This window comes from Crocodylus porosus, unplaced genomic scaffold (genome assembly GCF_001723895.1).
Source record: "Crocodylus porosus isolate Cpor-Errol unplaced genomic scaffold, CroPor_comp1, whole genome shotgun sequence".
NCBI classification, from domain to species: Eukaryota; Metazoa; Chordata; order Crocodylia; family Crocodylidae; genus Crocodylus; species Crocodylus porosus.
Window position 1 is genome coordinate 72,491,620 of NW_017728947.1, and position 10,145 is coordinate 72,501,764.

At 55.3% G+C, this 10,145-nt stretch overlaps 1 protein-coding gene and 1 long non-coding RNA gene across 2 annotated transcripts in view; one reads left to right on the top strand and one right to left on the bottom strand.

The window, feature by feature from the left end:
• Positions 1-2,385: 2,385 nt before the first annotated feature.
• Positions 2,386-6,482, bottom strand: LOC109321627. The gene is made up of 3 exons (XR_002104115.1): positions 6,398-6,482; positions 3,840-4,632; positions 2,386-2,883 (listed from the first exon to the last, which is right to left on the bottom strand). It is a non-coding gene; the product is annotated as an uncharacterized LOC109321627 (long non-coding RNA).
• Positions 6,483-6,613: 131 nt separating this feature from the next.
• The window catches only part of PAX9 (paired box 9), a 19,597-nt gene continuing 16,065 nt past the window's right edge, over positions 6,614-10,145 (top strand). Inside the window, exons 1-2 of the mRNA XM_019552245.1 lie at positions 6,614-6,833; positions 7,611-8,237. Of these exons, the coding sequence (XP_019407790.1) occupies positions 6,830-6,833; positions 7,611-8,237 (631 nt within the window). The 5' untranslated portion in view covers positions 6,614-6,829. The remainder of the gene's footprint in view (positions 6,834-7,610; positions 8,238-10,145) is intronic.

Consider the following 10,145-nt stretch of genomic DNA (forward strand, 5'->3'; position numbering starts at 1 on the left):
GGCACGCAGACGGGTCGGACTCGGAGGTGGGTCTTTTTTCTCCCCTCTTTCATTATCTCCCGGTTTCCACCCCCACGGGGAATCAAGAGAATCCCTTTCCTCCAGCGCTACCTGCCTGGATAGAGATGGTGGCCCGAGCTCGCGTAAGGGCCCTTCCAGCAAGCCCCCCGTGCCGCATGAAGCAGGTCCAGCGCGGCAGCGCGCGGTTTGCCGTGGATCCCCTGGAGCTCTCCTGAGGACACTCCGCGGGACCCGCAGCCGGCGCTGGGCGAGGCACCAAGGGCTGCTCGGGCGGCAAGTGTGGCACACCCCGCCGACCCGCGGCGCGGAGCCCTCTCCCCTCGAGCCAAGAGGAGCTTCGTTCGCGTGGGCCGGGCGCAGGGACAGGGCTCCCAGCCGCCGCCCCGGGAAACCTGCCGCAGCAGATCGACTTGGGAAAAGCGGGACCACTGGCCGACCGCCGCCGCCCCCGCGTGTGCCGCCGGGCGCCGGGCTTGGAGCGGCCTCGCCGCTGCCGGGGAGCTCCATTTCCCCTCCGAGGGGAGGGCTGTGCCTGAGGGTGTTACTGCACAGGTGAGCTGCAGACCGGCTCCATCCCCGTCAGCCGCCAGATGTTGCCGGAACAAGGGCTGCGGGAAAGGCAAACCTGCCGGCAGATCGGCTTTGTCTTGCGCCTCTTGAGCCCTCAGCAAACAGCAATCTCATCCTGCTCCGTACGGAGCCCACTGATCCCTCCAAGCAAACCAGGCCCGGCATGCTGAACTACACCCACCCCAACACACAGGTAGAGACATACACACATACCGTATATGGGGTGGGTGTAAATGCACCTATACACAGACATGCCTATATACTCATATACTTTTTCCTCAGAAAGGACTTTTGGGGACATGGCAAGTTCACTGTTGGTCACTCTAAAGCCTCTGGAAATATTTGCTTATGCATTTGAATAGTAATTTATTTTCACTCAGTGTAGGCACACAGAGAGCCATATACATACTATATAATATACAATTATATTATATATATATATATATATATATATATATGGAGAGAGGGAGACAGACAGACAGAAAGTTAAATCTCAGGCGTAACACTCACACATCTGTATGAATCTGTCTCTACACAGGTCTAGGACAGAAGCATTCGTTCTAAAAACGCGGAAAACACAAGTGTAGCACAGACCTCCCCGGGGTCAGCAGACCTGAGGATACAAAAGGCAACGAGGCTAATAACAGGATGGGTAAAAAGTGCGATCTGCACCGCGTAGCCGGGATCCCTCTTCCCACGGCCCCTGCTCCGCACGCAGGCGGCCTGGAAGCGCCGCGAGCGCCCGGGGCTGCGGGGCGGCGCAAGCTGCACGCTCGGTTTGCAGTTGCTGCAGTCACTGCTGCAAACGTTTGGATGGCGGCTCTCCGGCTAGGAGAAGAGCTCGCTTTCGAAAAGCTCTTCCTCTCCATTATGTTGAAAGACACTTTCAGCAGCGAGGCTGTCAGGGGCTTTGTTTAAGTGCGTTAGTACATCTGAAAACACGGTAGAAATAGGCCGGGGGGGCGGGGAGGGAGGGGTTCAGGAGACCCCGTGCAATGCCACAGCGAGTCCCAGGAGGCACCTTTGGTCAACCCCCCCGAGCACATCGAAAGATGCCATCTCTTCTCCTCTGTATCTGGGTACTCAACACACTGGGCTCTAGCAAAAGGCCATCTTGAACTACGTCTCTCCGTGTCCATCTAAGGCAAGGCAGAGTCCAAGATCCCGCTTCTATGCTGGGAGACACTTCAGAAAAATCCCCTCTACTAGCCAGGCGGGGAAACATGACTATTTAGTTATGTTAGCCCTTTAGTCCCCCACCGGGCGGTTTGATCAGAAGACAGGGAGGGGTAGCTTATTTTCTTTTTAAAAATAAGCCCAGTCTTACATATGATTCTTCCTGCAACGTGTCGCATTGTACGCAGAGCAATTAGCTCTCACAGTACACCGCCCCCTGTCACTCCAGACCCGGCTCCTTCTCCAATTCGGTGGCAGAGCACAATTAAAAAAAGACTATAGTAGGTTTCCAGGTGGTTAAAATAACCTCATCTGTCTACGCCTCCTGCCACTGTGGGTCATTCTGCTGCCCCAGCCCCAGCCCTAACAGGATGCCCAAGTGGGCCAGATCAAAGGTCCTGTTTGCACTCAGTGGCCAGTGGCCCGGGCCGGCCCGCCTCCTCGGGAGAAACCCACACGGAGCTAGCTCCTTTTCTCTCTGCACCGCCAGCTGTGTCCACAACAACTTCCCTCCGCCCTCCCGCCGGTCCTGCCCCAGCTGCTTGCTCGCTCTGCCGGTCGCTGCCTCCGAGGCGCTCGCAGCCTCGCTGCCCGGGCTCGGCGCGCTCCTTGCCCGGCGGGGGCTGCAGTGCATCGCCTCCCCGCGCGGCGCGGGCCGGCATCGCGTCTCTGCGCCGCGGGGGGCCGGAGTGACACCAGTGCCAGGCTTTTCCAGCCGCTGAAGCACATCCAGGAAACTGCCTCTCGCCGAGAGCCGGCGTTAGGCGTGCTCCGCGCGAAAGCGTTTTCAATAAAAGATCTAGCCCGTTATGCCTTATTTGAGCTCGTGCTCAATCCAATCACTGTCTGTACTGGCGGGGCGGGGGAGGTGATTTGGGTTCCTTTAAAGATCAACGAAAAGCAGCACACTGGGGACAGGCGGGAGGCTTTGTCGTTTCTTTCGGCCGCTTTGCAATGCAGCGGAAAAGGCGCCAAGGTCGGGTCCGGAAAGTCCGCGTGGAAATCGCAGCGTGCGTAGATCCACCGGCGAGTTCTACCGCCCACGCGGGGTGGGGTGCACGCGCGCGGGAGTGTCTCAGTGAGCCGCAACCCCCAGCTAGTGCTGCCACCTGAGAGCTGAATTAAAGTGCACGGACTCCAGTAGCCACCGCGACATCGTCGTGCAAGCCCAGTGTAGACGAGGGCTCCCGAATGGAAGCAAAGGGGAGGGGAGGCGCGTCCCCTCTTGGCCTGCTTGAACTCCCATTGAACTGTTTCATGGACTTTAGTCGGAGGAACCAAGCTCCCCCATCACCGGTTTCGGGAAGCAAGCACCCAGTAGCTCCCCCGCCCTAATAACTCCATCAACCCCAAAGAGGTTGACGAAAGCCACTATCTGCCAGTGACTTGGTCGCCTGCCTGTTGAAAGGGCGATGCAACCAGGTGGCCAGATCCTGCATTTCCCGTCACCCCTGCAGGCGAGTGGGACTTCGGCTCCGGGGAAGGGGGATGATTGGCCGGACTAGGTCCTACATCTTCTAAAAAACGTACGTCGATCGGCCCTCAGGCAGTCGGACAAAACGCGGTTGTCAACGAGGGGCAAGTCTGAGCGGGGCGATGTCACCCCGGGCCGGCGCAGGGGCAAAGCGGCCGCTGGAAGCCGGGGTCCCGCTCGTTACTCCGGCCGGGAGCGCGGGGGGCAGGCACCGGTAACATCGGTCGCCTCTAAGGAAACACATGGTGAACAAGGCCCCGACAGCCGGGTCACCCGCCGCCGCGCTGTAACGCGGAGATCGGGGCGTCGCCACCCCGGCATCGCACACGGGCCGGGCCCCGCCAGCGGCGCGTGGGGGCAGAGCCGAGCCCAGCTCCCTGCCGAGTCCCAGGGCCCGACTCTGCTCGGCCGGACCTGAGCTCGGGACCCGGCAGGTTTCACTTGCACACAGGGCTCTTCCCGGCTCCCCCGCCCCGGACTCCCCTCCTAACCCCACCCCGCTTTCCCAAACGTGCTGATTAACCTCTGCCAGTGTCCGCCCCACTGTCCGCCTGCTGGGCCGGAAGCAGCCGTGCACACTCATTATTGCATTTTGTACCTGAAATTAATCTTTTTGCCAGGCAGGTCCCCGCGATCAACAGGCCGTTGTATATGATAATGTTTTCCTCCCCCTCGCGGCTCCCCCTGCCCTCTGCCGACTCACTGTGGATGTGACCTTTGTTATTTCAGCCCGCACTCAGCAGTTAAATGGAAACAAGTTGAGCACGTTCACTTCTGATAAACATTATCCTTAAACCACTGGAGACCCGGGCAGAGTAAACGAGCTTTTCCGACAGGACCACATCAGGAACACACATTGAGAAAGGAAAAGAAACCGAATATCCCAGGGCTCGGAGGCGCGGGCGGGGGCAGAGCGGGGCAGACAGGTTGGAAGATGCTGGAGGAGACGGGGGGAGGCACCAGGCTGATGCGACAGTCCAGAGGGCACTGCGGGCTGGGGGGACTGAGCCCCGGGCTACGGGATCGGGCCCTCCAGCGCCTGGCTCTCACCCCAAGTCCAAGCGCCCTGAGCCTGGCGAGCTCCCCTGCGCACCCCACTTCCCAGGAACAAGCGGCCAGGAAAGCTACTAGGCAGCGACTGCCGCACAGAGCATGCATGTGGGCAGCCCTGAGCATCTTTGGACATCCCTAGGGCAAGGTCCTGGTTTTAGTGCTAGCATGCAGTCATGTAGGCAAAGGTGGGATATGTTGCAACTCTAGTCGGGAAAGGCAGAGGGGAAACCGTAGCTGAAGAAAATACCGGCTCTTGTAGAGGCTTCGTCTAACGATTCCAGTTCCGAAAGGCGGCTGCGTGATTCAGATCGGAAGCGTTACGGCCATGCCCTCCTCCCCTGCATCTTAAACGACATAACGAACCTCGATTAGTGCGGTGTTAGTCTTCCAGACATCACTGCCTCCGCTTTCACAAGACACAGAAAGCGCCCACGGCCGGTCACAAAAGTATTTCTGTTCCCAGCAGCTCCTCTGAGCCCGCTCAGCTGAAGAGCGCGGAGCGGTGTCAAGGCGCTGCACAGCGGAGGAAGCTGGTGTCGCTGCGTGAAAGTGAGCCTATTTCACGATTGCCAACTATGCTATGGTGACTAGGCAAATGCCGGAACCCCGGCACAGTGCGCATAGGCTCGAGGCACGGCAGATCCCAACGTCCCTATCGCTATTTGATTACAAAAAAATCCGTAACTGACTCATGCCCTCCCTTCCCTCCACCGAGGTTCACCGATCCTCGTGCTGTTTCCTGGACTATCCCACTCATTTCTATGGCGTGCAGGTTTACTTGAGCTCAAAAAACATTGCACAGCAAAGCCCTGCATTCATTTACATTCCGTTCGGGTTTCTAACTAACTCACTGCTTTCAAAAATGCCCTCGGTTTCACCTATTTCATCTGAAAAGGATTTCTGGAAGCAAAGCAAACACTCCGTTGAAGGCAAATCACATTTTTAAAAATCCTTTTATTGTCAGGTAGTTTATCCACAAGAAGTAATTCCTAGGTGAAGAAACGTTCACCGATCCTTGTAAACTCGAGTGTTGCAAAACGCAACATTTGAAGGAAAAAGACGAGAATCCTGGTTGGAACTGGAGAAGGTTTAAGCTGTGTGTGTAGTGAAATATTTGTGGGACCCGCGTAAGTGTGTCCACGCACATAGATCATGAACCGTACGCGCTCCAAAGCCAACAAAAACACGCCTAATACATTCACACATATGCAGAAACATACGATGAACCACGCATCCTCCTATGCCAGCTAACTTTCCTGGTTGATTTTCTTGTCACTGTTTAGGGGTTGTTGGTTTTTTTTGTTTTTTAGCTATGCTCGGGTTTTTGAAGAAGTCACAATCAGCTCCAAGGCTTCACATCGGGTAGCCAAACAGGAGGTCATGTTTAGGATAGGAAGGGGAAATTGTCCCAAGAGCACCCAACCCAACACCAAGGAGGTCAAAAGACAACGGGTTCTCCTCTGAGCCCTGCTGAATGCCTATCCGCTGAATACCGCCGCATCCGCACAGCTCGCGGACTGACTTTACTTTGCTATATACTCCTGGTTCCTAACACCATTTTACCTTTAACACTGACAGCTCTGTGGTGCCTCAGCTTGATCGCACGTTCACATAGGAAAAGGCATTTTATTTGTGAAAGTGCAGCCAGATGAGCGCATAAAAATACAACCAAATCCCATTCTCTGGGGCAGAAATGTTAAAAAGCCCTGATTTATTTCAGCAGACTTCTCTCCTACTTTCCTGTGAAGCTGCCAACAGCAGTTGCTGCGTATAAAGATCAACCCCCTTTTTTCTTCTTTCTGATAATTCGCTTTACAAGGAACCATGGCACAGACACTGGTATGGACCAAAAGGCAAACATAGTTTCAGACTTTGAACTAATTGCTTCTCTCTGGAGAGAGATGAGCTTCACATCTGTCCTACTGGTAGCAGCATATTATATTAAAGGTGCTGCCAACCCCTGGAAATAAGTCAATTTAAGAGCTCTGACGCACCCAGCAGACAGAACAAATTATTAGTATTTTTTTCCCCTCAAAAAAGAATGACTTACAAAAGTGGTAGCATTTAAGTATTCAGCGCACTGCCAGTTTCTGTGTAACTTACCACTACGCAGGTATTAAATATTCATTTCTATTGTATTAGCAATCCAGGTGCTGAGCATGCCTGCAAGAAGGAGCGGAAGAGCCTTCTAGGAAGATGCTGTCTGTCATCGGGCCCTGCCAATAGGGAGCTCGCTTTGCCTAGGGTCCGCCCCCCAGGGGGCGGGCCTCTGGTGACTGATAGACTGGGACGTCCTGCCCAGCCCAGCCCTGCCCACGTTGCCGTGAGATTGAAATGCAGAACTCAAGTCTCTTTCATCGGGAAACAGACTTCCTTGTAGTCCTTTTTCCTTACATGCTCGCTATCTCCTCAGTGGAAATCAGAGGGACCCGGGGGCTCTTCCAGCCGGCAGTGCAGGAGGCTGGGACACCGACCCGGTTGTTAGGTTGCCTCTTGGCAGCTAGAGTAGCCTCCCTGGTGTCCTGCTAAAGAGCAATGGGTAAGTGGCTGGGAGCTACAGGAGGACTCACGGGCTGTCAAGGCAGAGCACCAGGGTGAGATCATGGGCAGCCACAATTTGCTTATTGACTTTGTCCGTGTTCCGACGAGCTGTAGGAACATGTGAAGGGTCAGCAGCGCAGACTGGAGCGAGCTAATGACTGCTTGGTTTATTATTAATGCTATTAGGAGAGTGAGTATTAAAGGGCCGCAGCCTAATGGATGGCTGGAGCCCGTGGCACGTTGTATATTATTGCTGACACCGATCTGAGCAGTTCAAAATGTAACCCGTTTGCCTTGCAGGGCGGTGTAATGGTGCTGTTAACAAAGCGGCGCGAATAGAAACGAGCAGCACCCAGATTTGGTGGGGGAGGGTGTGTTTCTTTTCTTTTCTTCTTTTTCTTGTTTTCCCCCCTCTAAGTGAAGGCTGGTTTTCTCCCGGCTCCGCGGAGTTTGCAGAGCTCAGTGCCCCGGGTGTGCTCGCTTTCGCGGGGCTCCTTCTTGCAGATTTGTCTGCTCGCCCGAGCTCATTTTTCATCTCTGGAATGTGCGTTTTTGGAATACGCTTCTCGCCCAATGCAAAGTATTTTCCGCGGATTTTTCCTGTGTCGATAACACGAGATTTTGTTTTTCCTTGGGGGGAAAAATGCGAGTGAAGTGACTTTGCTGAGTGCCATCTGCCTTGTGCTGCCGCTGAGTCCAGACGCCCCTCTCCCCTCCCCTCCCCCCTTAACCAGCTTTACCGTGTCCAATGCGTGTGCTGTGTGTTTGCTTGCAGAGCCTGCCTTTGGGGAGGTGAACCAGCTCGGCGGGGTGTTCGTGAATGGGAGACCCCTGCCCAATGCCATCAGGCTCCGGATTGTGGAACTGGCCCAGCTGGGCATCCGACCCTGTGACATCAGCCGACAACTGCGGGTTTCCCATGGCTGTGTCAGCAAAATCTTGGCTCGCTACAACGAGACTGGCTCCATCCTACCCGGGGCGATCGGAGGCAGCAAGCCCCGGGTCACCACCCCCACGGTGGTGAAACACATCCGGACCTACAAACAAAGGGATCCGGGCATCTTCGCCTGGGAGATCCGGGATCGCCTGCTGGCAGACGGCGTGTGCGACAAGTACAACGTGCCCTCCGTCAGCTCCATCAGCCGGATCCTCCGGAACAAAATCGGAAACCTTTCCCAGCAGAGTCACTACGACTCCTACAAACAGCACCAGCCGCCTCCCCAGCCCGCCCTGCCCTACAACCACATCTACTCCTACCCCAGTCCCATCGCGGCGGCGGGGGGCAAGGGACCCACCGCCCCGGGGGTGCCAGCCATCCCCAGCGCCATGGCCATGCCGCGCACCTGGCCCTCCTCCCACTCGGTCACGGACATCCTGGGGATCCGGTCCATCACAGACCAAGGTAAGACACTGATCTGTCCGCACAGGACGCCAGAGGGGTCCCGAGCACCTCCTGTCCCCGGGGCAGGAACATTTCGGCGTCTTGTTTCGAAGCAGGAAGCTGCCCAGCTTAATTTCATGTCTATTTCTCCGTAGCTTGAACTCTTCCACAGCTGGAACTCGCGCAGATCTCGAGTTCCAGCAGGCACCCGAGACTACGATTAGTTAGTAGCGCTTTAATGTGCAGCCAGATCCTGTGGGATGGCTCCCCCCATCCCTCTTACGTTAGTCCCTAGCTCGGGCACTGTATTTCCCTCATGGCTTTGTCATCTTTCCTGTGGTTGAGACGTACAACATATCTGTAGAGCGGTGATACTAGTCCTAATGCTACCACTAACACTATTCGTACCAATGCTCTGCCAATGGCAGTTTCATTGGAGGACAGACGAGGTAGACTAAAGAAAACGAGCCCTGCTCGCGAGCTGCATCTGTCTCAGGCCAGCGCACACATGGATCTGTGTGCGGCTTCCCTATCACTAAGTAATCCCACCATGACCTTGCATAGCGCTGTGTATGATACATATTCCTTACCCAATCAGGCACTGAGCAGTCAAGGCATCTTCTGGCAATGAGGGAGAAATTCACCTCTCTCGTTTTCGCAATCAGGCCAAATTTGCTCAGACAGGAAGTTCAAATGTCACCTAATTGCTCTCGTTCTTACGCTTTATTTTGTTTTCCTCCGAAGTGGTGGTCCAGGAAAACGAAACCACTAGTATTTAACGTGTGTTTAAATCTGTCCAAGAGCCTCCTTTTCTTTAAATTTGTCCCAGAGCCTCCTTTTCTTCCACGATCCCTCTCTTACCCCGGCTTCAAAACATTAGCTCCTCGCTGACCCGGTCCCTAGACTTTGCGGCAAAAAGGAACAGGTTTAGTCTTTGTCACTTCATTACTCGTGCGATTCAAACAACATTGGAAAACTACCCTTGGTCCTCGCTATCACGGTCGCTTCCACCCAGTAGAGCCTGGGATCCGATTTCTGATTTCATTGCCTGTTTTTAACCACACGATCTGGCTGCACACATTAAAGCGCTTCGCAGCTACCGAGGGGAAAGAAATCTTTTTTAGATGTAGTAAAATACCAGCCAGTAATTCTGTAAGAAAGGCGGCCGGGATGTCCAAGGGGAGGGGGAGTCCCTCCCGCTTGGCACTCGGATCCAGTGCCCGACCCCTGGGCGCCCACACTCGGAGCAAACACATTTGCGTGTGGAGCTGAACCTCGACGCTCCCCACGGCAGGGACTGTTGGTTTCGGGCTGGATGGAATGTTTGAAATGAGCATTACAAGGAAAATTAAATTAGAAATTGAGAGGCTTTTAATGATTTCCTCCTTTATTAACACCACATTGGCAACAAGGCCTCTCCTGGTACCACGGAGTGTCTGGATTTCTTTCCTCCTCTGTGTCGGGCTCCGGGATTTACAAGAATCTCTGCAGTAGGAATTCGCCTCTCCCCTTAGCCCAAGCTGGGAAGACTGAGCAGCAGAAGCTGCAGATGAGGGTTGTTTGCCCTTGATTTATAGGATAAACTGACCTTGGTGACACTGAAAGGAAACCCCTATTCGTGGGAAAGTGTGAGATCAGCAGAAACGGGGGCTCGAGGAGAGAGCTCAGTTTCTTAAGACAACTTCAGGTTTGGGCCCGAGGAGCGAGGAGGTGCTTTGAGAACAGAAAGCAGGTCCCGTGGGAGCCCTCCCCCGCTCCCAGCAGCCGGGCCGGGCCGGGCAGGGCAGGGCAGGGCAGGGGCCGGGTCCCCCGGCGGGGCCGGCCGCTGTCACCAGGCGGCGGAGACATTTGTCCCGCGTGCCCGTGGTCCCGCTCCCTGCTGGGCCGAGTTGTTTGTCCCGAGCGGAGAAAGCCTTCCCCAGTCTGCAG